Source organism: Notothenia coriiceps, unplaced genomic scaffold (genome assembly GCF_000735185.1).
Source record: "Notothenia coriiceps isolate Sejong01 unplaced genomic scaffold, NC01 NC01_scaffold00026442, whole genome shotgun sequence".
In the NCBI taxonomy this organism is placed as follows: Eukaryota; Metazoa; Chordata; class Actinopteri; order Perciformes; family Nototheniidae; genus Notothenia; species Notothenia coriiceps.
In genome coordinates this window covers 37,416-51,758 of record NW_011359143.1, presented here as the reverse complement: position 1 = coordinate 51,758, position 14,343 = coordinate 37,416, and the positions used below count along the sequence as shown (strand labels likewise).

Sequence of the window (14,343 nt, the reverse complement as noted above, 5' to 3'; positions counted from 1 at the left end):
GCTGCACTTACTTTTAACTCACGTTGTCTCCTAGTTTTGAAGCGCGCACACACACACACACACACACACACACACACACACACACACACACACACACACACACACACACACACCTAAACACAAAGTGAGTGAATGTTTTGGTTGAGCTGCTTGCACAAGTTAGCTTTAAAATGATTAACCTTCAACAACCAGCAGTCCTAAACTTTCATTTTCAAATGAATCAATGGTGAATCCAAAAGAAAATGGGAAAATTATTTAAAAGTGGTTCCAAAGAGGTAAAAAGTTTAATAACGGGACCCTTTGAACAACATGTTTTTTTGCCATATTGACGACACGAGCCACAAAAAACAAAGTACTTACTCCAAAGGAAAGAAAGTAGTACCCATTTAAACATCAAGCTGATGTCACTCCAAGCAAGTGAACAATCAAGATCACATGTAAGTGTTCAAAATAAATAAATAAAATCAGACAAACAGTGGAGACAATCTCATTTACAGGTTGTGATTGAAGGATAACCTGAGACACTTTATGAGAAGATGAGTCCCATCATGTTTCATCGTCCTCAGGAGTTTATCAGACTTACCTTGAGGCAGAGTTCCTCCCACTGACAGTGCAGGTGCTCCACCTGCTCCTGCAGCAGCAGGACGTCGTCGGCGATGATGTACTGGGACAGATCCGTCTTCATGGTGCTCAGCTCTGTCAGGCTCTCAGCCCAGTCCTCCAGGCAGTCCTCGTTCTCCTGCATACCATAACACAGCGAGCGCCACAACAAACTGTCAGACCTCCTCTCCCACAACTCACTCTACAGATACTCCCTGATGTCTCTGTCTGCCCAGCCCCTTTCTCTCTCCCTGTCTCTCTTTTCTCTCTCTTTCTACTGGCCCAGAGAGGATTAATGAGGGCCACAGGCTGCAGGCCGGCCGGGGGAGGGGATTGAGGGAGGGGGGGGGGATAAAGGCAGTGATGGGTCAGAGAGGATGTGTTGAGACAAACCTGTTTCAAACTTGGCTTTGCATTCTTTGACCTCTAGTGATCGTTTTCACCGAAGGCTCCAAGTCTGTGTGAAGTGGACTGCTTCCTGATGTCCTTACAATATGTCTTCTTCACAAACTGTTTAGTCCGGTTTGGATATTTTAAAAAGGGGCTTTTATTGCTATTGTCACTATGAAAAGTTATGTGAATCTAAACTTTACATCTGTATCAATGGATTAGAATCTAGTCTTTTTATTCATTGAAGACATTTTCAAAAAGATGGTGCTTAGCGCTATCGTGTAATGCAGTACAACTCACAGCAGAATAAAAAGCCCAAATGTATAGGGAGTAGTAGAACATTTTGGGACAAAGTTCATTCAGGGGATTAAATTGGTTTCCAATTATTCCGTTCTTTAAAAAAAATACATGATACATTTAAAACCCTCCCGTTACAGTCAGGGTCAAATTGACCCGTTTGAAAGTTTGAAAATCTACGAAAAATACTTTCAAGCATTTATTTTGTATGAAACTTCTTCTACTTACCTTAAATTAGTGCAATAAACAAGTACAATGAAAATGGTTCATGTCGTGCAAATGCATGAACAGTGTGTGTTTATGTTTTGTGTTTGTGAGGCCAGCTGTGTGCAGATGTACCTTGATGTATTTCTCGGCAATCTGCAGCTCCTCTGCAAAATCTGGCATCGACTCGTTAAGTCTGGTCTTCAAGTCCTTCAACTGCAGCGTGCTGTCTCCCAGTCCGGCCTCGCAGCGCTCCCAGTTCTGTCACACAGTCAAAAACTGCTTAGAAACTCTTTAATCACACTGATCGATGCTGTGGGATCTGAACCTGCTGATAAGGCTTTGAGAACGACTTCTTTGTCTTCCTAAACCTATCCACAGTCATTCATTAGAGCAGATTACATTAACTTGGCCGCTCGCGATGCTAACAGAATATGTCAGAGGCCGAGGACAGAAGGAGGATTCAGGTGTACCAGTCAGAGATTAGGTGGTGACACAAAACATCAACAATAACTGCATATTTCTTTAAGGTTTTTAAAGACACATTTTGTAAATCTTTGCTTATGTCAGGAAATTGCTAACATTTTATAAAAATGAATTAATATTAAAAAAAATAGTCTCAATCAATGATATAGAAACTCTTCAGACCAAACATCAGTAACAGTGGGTTGAAATTGCAAAAATGAAATTAGGGCTATAAATAACAATTATTAAACATTTTCTAAACTATTAATAGTTTGTCTTTAAAATGTCCGGAAACAGACAAGTCTTTACAACATTACTTGCCTTGTCCAACAAAACATCAGAATATTCAATTGAGAAGGATATGAAGCAGAAACAAACAATTAAACAAACTGACATTAGTAAATAGAATAACAGAGAAGGTTTGGCATTTTTCTTGCAGCAGTAGATACGTTTCTTCCTGCCTTGACCACAGACCATTAAAACAAATGTTGGGCCCAATCCATGACCAGGGCCATGGGGTCCCAGTCCAGACCCAATCCCAATAAGGCCAATTAAAACCAAGTCTGACCCCATTACAAGCAAACACCCGAAGAAGGCAGCATATTTAAATTTTAAAAAAGGTAGTTAAGTCCAACATGGACCAGGACCAAGTCATGTAGGTACAAATCACTTTTCCAAAAAACAGCAGACTAAGATCTAAAAGGTGCTGTAAAATACCTGAAGGCATCACTTCATCTGCTGCTAAACCACAGTGAGTTAAGAGAACTTCCTTGCCTGCACGATAGCGTCGGTGAGGTCCATCCTCCGGCCCAGCAGGCTGTGGAGCTTCTCCCAATCCTCCTGCAGGTTTCCCAGGTCCGTCTGCAGCTGAGTCTGGGTCTCCTCGTCCCCCATGGAGAAGAGCTGCCGGCCCACTTCCAGAGTGTGGATGAAGCTGCACTGATACCTCTGGAACAACAGCTCCGTGTGCTGAGGACAGATTATATAAAAGATGACTTTAAAAAAGGACAGGAGAAAAAGAAAGGAAGACAGAAAGAGACCAGGAGAGAAAGCTTAGCAGTGAAATGCTCTGTGATTTCTGCAGTGAAGGGTTCCCTTTTATTGAGAAGCAGCTATCTGCTCCTGCTCATCTTAATCAAGCGCTCACAAGACCTAGAAAGGAATCACTCTTCCTTATCTCTTTTGTTTGGCTTTTAATCTAAATGTAATCATGAGCAGTTGTTCCCTTTTCCTAAGTCTCAAACCAGGCCTCAGGCGGAGGTTTGGTTCCTGTTTGTGGTAACGACTGATCTTTATCTCAACTAAGAGTGTTTTAAACTCATTCATAAAAACAGCCAAGTTGGTTCTGGAGGGTGTGGAAGTGAAAAAGTAGATTTGTAGGAACAGTCTGATTCAGGACAGGTCTGTATTAAAGAAGATATAAATAAAATAATCCACTCAGACCAAACCATCTTAGATCTGATGCTGTCATTTATCGCTGCGAATCTTTGCTTTTTTACATTAGAATATTCTGTCCTTGATGTTTAAAGAGGCCATATTATCCTTTTTGGGGTTGTCCAGGTTTGTGTGCATGTAAATGGTCTGCAAAGGCTAAAATCCCTCTGTTCCCTCCAGGGCTGAGTTTCCCTTCCACAAACTCCCCCGGGCCTGAAACGCCTCCATCCATTGGACTCTTTTGTTTACTTCTGTAACATAGTGATATCTCTATGTAACACTTGCGCTCCCTATTGGCTAGTGCTCCAACACATTGTACGTGATAAGGGGAAGGGGAGGCTAAGGGGAGGGACAGCTCTAAGCGGTTGACCAATCACAACAGATATTTCCCTCAGAAACCTGCAGGTCCGCTGCAACTCTTACTACTTTTAAATCCAGGCTGAAGACCTTTCTTTTTGTCGCTGCTTTTAATTGAAAGTGAGCCGTTGTGTTCATCAGTAAAGTGGAACTTCTGTGTGAACTATTCATATCTTAAACTGCACTGTAACTTTTTATTCATGTCATTTTTATTCATGTCATTTTTCTTTTAATGTTTCTTTTATTATCTTTTCTTTTTAATGACTGTTTTTAAATGCCTTTGTCTGAATGTCTTTCATTTTTGTAAAGCACCTTGAATTGCCTTGTGTTGAAAGGTGCTATATAAATAATCTTGCCTTGCCTTGTGTGGAATAATGAATTCCCTCACCTGCAGGTCCTGGAGGGAGCGTCTCAGCTGCTGCAGGCTGCAGTGTGCCGGGCCGGCGGGGGGGAGGAGGGTCTGCGTCTCCGTCAGGAACCCCTGCAGCTTCTTCAGGCTGCGGCTGTACAGGTGCCAGTTCCTCAGCAGCCCCTCCACCAGGCAGCGCCGCTGGTCCGCCCGCTGCACCGCCCCCTGCCAGTGCTCCCGGAGGCGGGTGAGCTTCAGGATGAAGTCACTCCTGGATAACACAGTTCAGAAATGATGGTAAACTTTCCCTTACACTTTTAATACTACAATGATAATACACTTTGATCGTCTTACCTGTCCTCCACCTCTCCTCTCTGCAGCAGATGAAGCGCTTCAGTGATGACGGAATGCAGGATCTGGTGTCCAGAAAACAGCTCTGTCTGAAAACGCTGAAACACCAGAAGAGATCAGGATTCCATCTCTGTGTGTTGAAGGGTTTTTAAGATCTTTTGTGATTGAGTGTGTGATTCAGATACCTTGTGTGTACGGAGCTGCTGTCTGAGGCCGGTGTAGGAGCCGGCCACGTCCACAGCCAGGCTGTCCTCCATCCTCTGCAGGAAGGACATCCAGCTCTCACACTTCTGCTCAAAGCTCTGCTGCCTCAGAGCCTCCGTCTGAAGCTCACTGCACACAGTTGGAGGAAAACTAATCATCTCAAATCTGCTAAGTGCTGCACTACATTTCTTTCATGGATTTAGAGTTTAATGGGGTCAAAATCTGTCCTTAAATGTATTTATTTTGTACTCTCACATTTTGAATCAAACCTTAAAAGGATTTTGTGATTTCACTTATAGCATGACAATAAGGTGTTGAACAAAGTATTTATAAAGATCTATGTTATTTGGAGTATATGCTGAGCGTCTGATGATACTTCTGGTACAAAGTGTAGGATCACAAAGTGTGTTTTTAGTGTTAGCAACAAGGCAAGTAATCATAAAATCCATCTCACTATTAAATATCCAGATGTTTTATTACAAAGGCATAGTAAAATCATACCTTTTGGTACATGACATAAACTATAAGTTACCTGCAGGTCTCCTCAGCTCGGGCGGAGGTTTCGGTCCAGCGATTGTTGAGGCGTTGCAGGCGGCGCGCTGCAGCGTCTCCGACCGTCAGGCTGCAGCTCTGCTCATTCAGTACGTCCAGATCAGCTGACAGGCCGCTCAGCTCGAGGAGGCCAGACTGGAAACACATGGTGGCAGCTCAGATCACAAAGTCTGAACTACTGCACGCATGACATTACAGCTGAGAAATACTTCATGCTTTAAACTTGTTCTGTGATCTTCTGTCCACATCTAAGCTTCTAATATATTTAGTTTTTGACTTGTGGTTTGGAAAATGTCTCAGGTGTAGATAAACCGATTATTTATAGCTTTAAGTGTCCTTAAAGGTTCTTACCTTTGGAAACTAGTACAAAAAGTATTTTTTATCACAATAACAATTCAAGACATCTTTGTAGGATTAAAACAGAGAGGAAGAAGCAGTACTACAATCATCCTAAACTCAGTACATTTTCTCTCACCTGGTCTGCGGTGGGACTCGCATCCTGCAGTCGCTCCTGCCAGAGCTGCAGGTTTCCCTCCAGAGACTTCAGGACGCTTTCAAACTCCTGCAGCCGCTGAAGCTCCTCCTGCACGCAAACATGACACATGACTCACAGCCTACTGGGTCTTAATTTATAGGTCACTCTGATACTTAGAGCAAACAGGTGGCAGGTTACACAACACACAAGTTATGCAGTACTCTGGAAAAGCGCCTGCATCACAGAGCATATCCAAAAGTATCTACTAGACTAGACGAGCATAAGAAACGTATTTCAATTTTTTTTACACAATAAAACAATATTTTGAATTAAATAAGTTTGGATGAGCAAAAACGAATCAGTTATGCATTGTAAATTATTAAAAAGCCACACAAGTCAGCAGCATGTAACAGTAAAAGGCTTATATTTGGGTTTGTTTACATACAAATGTTAATTACCTGAGCCTTTTTTAATCTGACAGCTCATATCAATCATTTTCCTCAGGTAAAATGTTTCTTTGCTTCAGTATCACCGTGTACAGTTGTCTGAGTCACCTAGGAAACAACAAAATCCAAAATAACTTGGTCCAATCCCATAAACTCAGCGAGTTGTACCTGCAGCTGACCCAGCTTCCTCGTCACCATCTGGCTGAGCTGCTGAACTCCACGTGCCAACAAGCGGCTCTCTGATTGGACCAGACTGGCAGCTAAAGGGTCCAGGTGACCAGTGAGGTCCTTGGAGACCTTCAGCACCCCCTCCAGGTCGCACTGCAGAGAGTCTGTCCTCTCCAGGAGACTCTGGAGCGCAGAACACAAACAGATTTAGGTATTCCTTCAAAAGCAGGGAAATGTAATCTAAGTAAACTTAGAAATCATACTAAACATTTGTATATCTAACAAATCAGAGATTCTGGTTTATTTATGGCACTCACTTCAGTGAGAACAGACAGATTGCAGAAGTTTCAGAAAAAAATGCACAATTTACTCTATAGAAAATGTAAATGGGGCTTGAAATAAATAAAGTTAAACAAAATACATTTAAAAGGCATACTGTACATTGGAGCTGCTAAGTACTTTAGCTATGTAACCAGTGCAAATATACTATATCTACCTATATCTAAACAAATCTTAAGTGTTCTGATTCTGATTTCACTTCCTGTGAAGCTCTGAAATATTTGTTTGTGTTATTTATTTCCTCACCTGAGCGTTGTGAACCCTGACAGTGAGCTGCTCCACAGTGTCATGTTCTCCAGGCGCTCCGCTCAGTGCTGAGCTGACATCGCTCTGCAGCGTCTGCAGCCGGGCGGAGAGAGACGCAGCCGGCCGGGCGTACACCTCCCACAGCTGCAGGACGTCCTGACCCCTCTGGAGCTGCTGGTCCAACGCTCTGGACGATTCTGTCCAACTGGAGGACAAGAGGAACATGGATTTAATAAAGAGAGTTATTGTGGAATTAAAAATGTTTAAATATCAAATTTTTTATTGTCATATGCTCAAAATCTACAGAGTAGTTGTTTGCATGGAAATCTGAAGTCCCCGCCAACAGAGCAATATACACTAAGGACTTCAAATGAATAAGGTAGTAAATAGTGCAAGTAATACAATGGCGCAAGTAAACGCATGACTAAGTGTGTCATTTGTCTGTGTGTTTTGTGAGTGTGTGTGGGTCTCACCTGTCCCTCTGTCTGTCCAGCTGCTGTGTGAGCAGAGTCTCAGCAGTAGGACTGATGATGTCTTTGAGGGAGGAGACGCTTTGATTTAATCTGTCCCACTCTGCCTCTGAAGCAGCTGTCTCCTCATGAAGAAACTGCTTCCAACAACAAAAACAGCATTCAATTATCAGTTGTTCCAAAATAAATGATGTTCTTTCTGCTCATTTGATTCAGAAACCATAGAGCCTTTTGGCATTCTCTACATGGAGCTGAAGTTGCATAATATGTGTGATGAGGAGCAGTCCTACCTGCAGCTTTCCATGCAGATCTCTGTGTGCCTGCAGGCAGAGCTGAGGGCTGCTGTGATACTCAAGAGTCTGAGACCTTCTCACTGTTTTCAGCATCATCTGCTTCAGCTGCTTCTCCACACAATCCCACAGCTGCTGCGCCTCAACCAGCCTCTGTCTGACTGAGTCATGCTGTTAGTGACCAGACAGGATGTTTCATTATGGGGAGAAAAAGACATAACCAGAAGACAAAGACCAAACAATATATATTTAAGATAAAGCTGGCAAAAATGACCTCACAACATTCCTACCCAAAGCCCAATAGTTTATTAAAGTATGAATACATTTGGCAGACTTGTTACTATTGATGCTATGTATCATGGTTTGTATTCATTTTGCTGATGGTAATTAGGCAAGATAAAAGTGATCCAACGAGAGGTCACACAACAACAAAACCTGAAGCTTTTTTTTTAAGGTTTTTGCTAAATGCAGTCTTTATTTTTTCAATGAATATTTTCTGTTGTTGTTTATATTTATTTTATAATAGTTGAAGACATTTTAACAATGTAAGGCGCTTAGTGAATTTGCTTTTAGAAGTGCTGTGTAAATACCTTTTTTAATTGTTATTATTTTTTCCTCTACAACCAAAACTATTTCCACATCTTCATTTCCTCACTCATTCACCTGTTGTGTGAGAGCTGCACAGGCCTGGATGGATGTATCTGTTTTAGACATTAAATCACATCTGCTGTTTTCTCCTCCATCCAGTTTGCCTCTCATCTCCTGAAGAGCTTCACACCTCTGCCTGATCTTCTCCTCAAGATCCTGAAAACACAGAGAAACCAAAGAGGAAAACAAATGATTTCCGTGGAGAAGACTTTAAGCTTTATGACTTTTCAAATCCTGAGAAGGCACATTTTCTACAGGTGCTTGATTTGATAGTGCAGATGTGACCTCTGACCTGGCAGGTGCTGATGCTCTGGAGCAGCTCCGTCTGGCTGCTGGGTGTCTGAGCAGACTTCATCCAGAGGATCTGATCTGTGATCCAGCTGTTGATCTGCTGCAGGCGGGCCTCATGCTCCAACCTGCTCCTCAGCTCCTGCTCCACTTTCTGGATCTGATCACCATAAACAACATCAGGTCAAACATATTACATAATACATTTAAAAAAAGTGAAAACTTAGTTAACGTTGGTGGTAAAAAGGCAAATGTTTGCTACAACTAATATGCGTTTACCATGTCCCCAAAGGAAAGTGATTAAATCCATGTACATGCAGCCTAACATGTGATATGGTGGAAAGCTCCATACAAAAAATAACTTGTAAGTGGATCATGAGTCAGATGTGTTTATTCAATCTACAATTTCCCAGAATAAAACCAAATTTTATCCTCAACTTTTTAACCAACATATATTAGAAGCCTGAAAGTGCTATGGGTGAATCCTAACCACCACTGAGCTTGCATGTCAGCAGATCCAATCCCATTAAAACCTTCCCCACTGAAAAAGACCATGTGATGCAATTGAACATTATGAGAAAAACAAAATAAGTATCTTTGATTTGTTGTTTGCTTTCTGACCTGAGATTGCAGAGTTCCCTGCAGACTGAGCCACTGATGGTTGAGACGACCCTGCTCCTCTGCAAACAGGTTGTGTTCATAGCGCCCCCTCTGGCCCTCATCGGAACTGCAGCTCTGTAGCGGTTGGCTCACAAAGTCCAGTGTGGCGTGATGGGCCGACATTTCTGTCTGACACTCCTGAGGAAAATGCCATAGAGAGTCAATCAACTAGATACACAACTAATCACAATTCTATCTTTAGAAGAGAAGTGAAATGAATGCACTAAAAACTATTCACTACTACAGGATGAAAACACTTCAGGAATCGGGACATGTGTGGCACAGCGCATGCTTCAGCACTTCTTTACCTTGCAGTGTCTCAGGAGCTGACTCAGATCAGTGTTTGGGGAGGTTTGTGTGATCCTGCTGCGATGCTCTTCCAGCTGTGACTCAGCAGAAAGAAGCCAGGCCTGCAGCTCAGACAGGGCCTCCTTCTGGGTCAACGTCTGCATCCATCGCTGAGGAGGAGGAGGAGAGGGAGAGGGAGAGGGAGAGGGAGAGGGAGAGGGAGAGGGAAGAGGAGATAGAGGAGGAGTGTATGACTTCATTGATGTCAAACAGTTACAACACTACTTACTCAGACTACAAACATTATTTTATTTTATTCACTGTTTCAGTCATCTGACCTTCAAGACATTGAGATTATTAACCTTTCATAGTCCTCAAAAAAGCCAATAAAAATTCAGGTAGTCCAGAATTTCACATTTTGGTTAGTTTAAGATTTATATACACTGAATATGTGTTTTTTGGGAAGTATTTTTATTTTTTCATGCATATATAAGTACAGAAAGTAAGTAAGTACTTGTTTTAAATTGTGTATACATTTGCTCATTTGTGAGAAACAAATGAAATGTGTTCAATTGATATAGAAGACAATCAAAACACATAGAAGAGGGCAAAACAGCAGATGGAGGGGAGAGAAAAACTCAAACTGAATAAGAAGAGTTGACAAAAACTGAGGAGAGGGGGAGAAAATAGAGGAATGGAAGATAATACGAACAGCAGGGAGAGGAGATGAGAGGAGGCTAGGGAGATGGGACAGAAAGGATGAAGCCGAGGTGCGGATGGAAGAAGATTTTGAAATTTCAGACGGACAGAAAAGCTGGAGGGGGGAATGGTTTTCACACCAATAAGCAGAGAAGAGTCCTCAGGCTGGCATTGTGCTGCTCGGGGGGGAACTTTTAAAAGTAATTGGTGACAGGACTACTGCAGCGTGGCTTTCAAAATATCAAACTCTGTACATGTGGGCACTGAGAACCACATTTGACACGTTTTGACATAAAGAAACACATAAGGAATTACAATAAGATTCTATAAATATTAAGTAGGATAGGCCAAGATATTTTAGCATGGTTTGAAAATAAAGCTGATGTCCATTTTCACATGGAGGTTGTCTCACATGTGTTAAGAGATACTCTTGGTAAGTTTGATAGGGACTGGACCTCAATAGCATTTAAAGGCCCCATGTCATGGCCATTTCTACAGATCATAATTCTACTAGAATAGATTTACATTGTGCAATTTTCCAAACTCACATTGGTTTCTCATACAGCATCTCTGTACAGTATGTGTATTCACTCTGTCCTAAACGGCTTGATGGAGCTCCTGCCCCCCCCACTCCCTGTGAGCCCACTGTGCTCTGATTGGTCAGCTCGCCCACTCTGTTCTGATGAGTCCACCACCGTTACAGCTGAACATCAGTGATTATTTGTTACAATGGCGTTTGTTAGCAACCAGGAAATGACACCAGTAATGACAAACGGATGAGAATGCTGCGTGGGGTCTGGGTGCCGTGTTGGCGGGACGTTGCGGGGCTCGCTTCTCCGTCCCTTTGAGGCTCGAGGAGCGGAGAGCCTGTGCGCGGGACGTTGGGGGGCTCGCTTCCTGGTTGCCTGCGTGGGGCTGCGAGACAGCGAGACCCCGCAGAGCTTAGCCAGAGCACACACACATAGACAGGTCTTTTCTGTGTTAGAGTTTTACTTGCTACAGGCAGGGTTTGTGACTCTGCAGACCGTCTACATGCAGAAACACCTTCATAACACACAAGGGGACGGGTAATAACCAGAAAAGCACGACATGGGATCTTTAAACTTAGTTAATTTAAATGGTCAGATAAGCAAACGTCTTGAGTGTGTGGAACAAAGAACAACTTCTAAACTTTCTTTCAGTAACTATTTATGCAGGTTTAGCATTGACCTATAATGCCTCAGATTCAGCTAATGCTACGAGCTAACACTAAAGTTGTGATTTAGGATAATGGTTTGTTAACAGCAGCCAGAACCAGCTTAAAAAAAACTTGATTTAGCTCTTGTTTCTTTCCTAACTTAAATAATGAATGAAATGTACTTTTGTTCTTACCTTCTTAGCGACGTTGCAGGTAAATATGACGGAGGCTTTTTCACATTTAAAGCTCACTGAAGGCTTCGGGACGCGTTCTGAGGAGATGAATCAGAACAAACATCAGGATAAAGCCTTTTTGGATTTAAAAAAAACACTTTGCATTCCCAGAAACATTGAGATAAGATGTAGTGAACTGAACATATGATAGGAAATGAAACCAAATGATCTTTTCTTTCACTTTAAAGGTACACATTTTAAACAGTTGGTGGTTGTTTTGACACATCCAGTTTATCAAGAAACACTTAAATACATTTGGTTATTACTCACCCAATACACATAAAAATGTGGTTTTCAATTCCGTTCCAATTTTCTTTCCAGTTTTATCCAGAACCTCAGGCTTGTACGCCCCGTTGTTGCTCACCGTCACACTCTTCAGCCACAAGGATCCGTTTTCATGAATGTCTTCCTTTCCCCCTTTGATCATGGTTTTCGAAATCCGATTAAATATAATCAGATTGTTGTTGTACATCCATTTCAAGCGCTCTGCGTCGTTCAGTGTGTGGCCCGGCCCCAGAGGCACATTGACGTTGTCGCCCGTTGCAGCGTATAGGTCACACGGATCCTTGGAATCTTTGGGACGGAAAGAAAGGTGAGGAAACACAAAGAACCAGATTTGTAAAATGCTTCAATCAATCACATGATAAGTCAAATGCAGCATTCTGGGATTCTGATCTTTTCAAAAGCCTCACTTAGGCCCTCTGGTGGCTGAAGGGTGGTTTAAATTAGGGCTGAACGATATACCGTGTCATGGCGATAACCGCGATATGTGCGATATTCACATCGCAGGGACGTGCGATTTAAAAAAAAATTTTTTTAGGGCGTTCGATATTAAGTAGGTAAATTAACTCAAACACGTCATGTTACAATTATTTTGCTGCTTGCTACAAAAGGGGCTCTCATGTCAGGGGTACTTGAGTGGAGTGACATGCAGGCTCTGAGTCTGCATGCACAGCAAACAACTATTCCAGATGCCTTTGCCGGTGTTACACCATATGAGAACGCTTAAAGGAGCTGGTTTATAGCTGTTCTTCATTTTATTTTTATAATGTTGTTTAAAAGATGTCCACTACTTTGCTGCTATTTGCACAAAAAAGGTTTTAATTGTGGAATAAAAAGCTAAATGACCTATTTGGTCACGTATGTTAATTCCCTGATCTGATAATGAAGCTTCCTATAGTTTAATGTAATACGTTTCATCTCTATGATCCCTTCTAGACCCCACTCTTCTTCATTCACAGATGAAACCCCTTATTTGAGGGTAAGCAACCTGCATTATCATGACATGTTAGATCATGACTTAAGGTATGATGAGTCAACCAGTTAAGATCCAGACGTCCGTGACTAAAATCCTTAATCCGGTTAAATATAGTTAAAAAAAACGCAATATATATCGCGGGGGAAAAGAATATCGCAATGTCAGTTTTTTTCAATATCGAGCAGCCCTAGCTTAAATGCAACAGAAATATGTATTTATTGTACAAGCAGCTTATTATCTCCCATATTAAAGAGGCCATATAATACTTTCTGGGTTCTCCCTCTCCTGTAGTGTGGTAGAGGGATTTCTGTGCATGTCCCCTGCCTGAAACGCCTCCATTGGACGCTTCTGTTGCGCTCCAACACATTGTACTAGACTGGGCTCTGGTTTCAGACAGAGGGTGAAAAGAGGTGATGCAGCACGGGCAATATGAGAGAAATAAAGAGCTTTTTGAACATTGAAGCGTGGAGACGTGGAGTCAGATGCGGATTAAACTTCGACCACAACATCGTGTGTGAGCAGCAATGAAGCTCCTTTTTGAAGCTCACCTAGAAACGTCTACCATTCTACAAAATATAGGTGTCAAAGCCTTTATCTTCATTATTTTCGAACCTGCGTGTTCCTCACCCTCCTGCACATTTCACACAAACCATTAAATGTGAAACCGTAGCATATGACCTGAAACTCTGCCTCATACGTGTGATTTATATCCGGTCGTCTCTGAGCAGACCGCAATCTGCGAGGAAGCCACGCACAGCAAAACACACGCTCTAATATAACGTCTGCTTAAACTTCACTTGCATGAACTTAAATATATATTATTTATACTGTATTGTTTTATATTCAAAATAATCAATTTTCTGTATTAAAGGGGTGTAGAAATGGGCTTGAACTCTTTATTTGCAATGTCGCTTTGATAGGGTTTCATTTTCTGTGAAGGCTATCCACAGGAAATGGTTTCATGAGTCATCATCATCTAATAAATTCAAACATTAATATTTTCCTTTAAATAACGTATTAGAGCCTTCTTTAGAAATCGCATTATTGGAGTTTGGAGTCAAAATGGGTTTAATGAATCATTACAAAGGAAATGAAGGCTGTACCGAATGTCATTTCATTTCTACATTTGAAGCTTCAATTGATGTTTTCGGAGTTTAACTTCTACTGTCATCATGTTTTAAACCCCCCAAAAACCCTCCAAGTGAATAAAATCATTCATCGGGGTTCAGCTTTTTGGATTAAATCAACTTTGATGCTCAAAACTGGCAATTTGTGGTCGGTAAGAAAGTGATGACGAGTGAACTTAAGTCTTTTCCTATAAAAGTGTTCGAGCCAAAACGACATAACATGGGAGGTGTGTGGCGCAGTGGGTTGTGCGTTGGTGTTGGGATCAGGGTCAAACCCATACTTGCCAACCTTGAGACCTCAGAAATCGGGAGCATTTCAAAATGCAAA

General features: G+C 41.9%; 1 protein-coding gene across 3 annotated transcripts in view; it reads right to left on the bottom strand.

The window, feature by feature from the left end:
* Positions 1-9,696, bottom strand: part of LOC104957187 (nesprin-2-like) — a 50,632-nt gene extending 40,936 nt beyond the window's left edge. For 2 of the 3 annotated variants that reach the window (XM_010784794.1, XM_010784796.1), the window contains exons 1-16: positions 9,542-9,696; positions 9,195-9,371; positions 8,578-8,733; positions 8,301-8,441; positions 7,638-7,808; positions 7,351-7,484; positions 6,878-7,082; positions 6,293-6,475; positions 5,679-5,786; positions 5,184-5,338; positions 4,633-4,780; positions 4,451-4,545; positions 4,136-4,367; positions 2,731-2,925; positions 1,627-1,752; positions 584-739 (exon numbers count right to left, since the gene is read on the bottom strand). In XM_010784794.1, coding sequence (XP_010783096.1) covers positions 584-739; positions 1,627-1,752; positions 2,731-2,925; positions 4,136-4,367; positions 4,451-4,545; positions 4,633-4,780; positions 5,184-5,338; positions 5,679-5,786; positions 6,293-6,475; positions 6,878-7,082; positions 7,351-7,484; positions 7,638-7,808; positions 8,301-8,441; positions 8,578-8,733; positions 9,195-9,371; positions 9,542-9,685 — 2,526 coding nt within the window. In that variant the 5' untranslated portion in view covers positions 9,686-9,696. The remainder of the gene's footprint in view (positions 1-583; positions 740-1,626; positions 1,753-2,730; positions 2,926-4,135; positions 4,368-4,450; positions 4,546-4,632; positions 4,781-5,183; positions 5,339-5,678; positions 5,787-6,292; positions 6,476-6,877; positions 7,083-7,350; positions 7,485-7,637; positions 7,809-8,300; positions 8,442-8,577; positions 8,734-9,194; positions 9,372-9,541) is intronic. The other variant, XM_010784795.1, reaches the window with a different exon arrangement.
* Between the last annotated feature and the right edge of the window lie 4,647 nt (positions 9,697-14,343).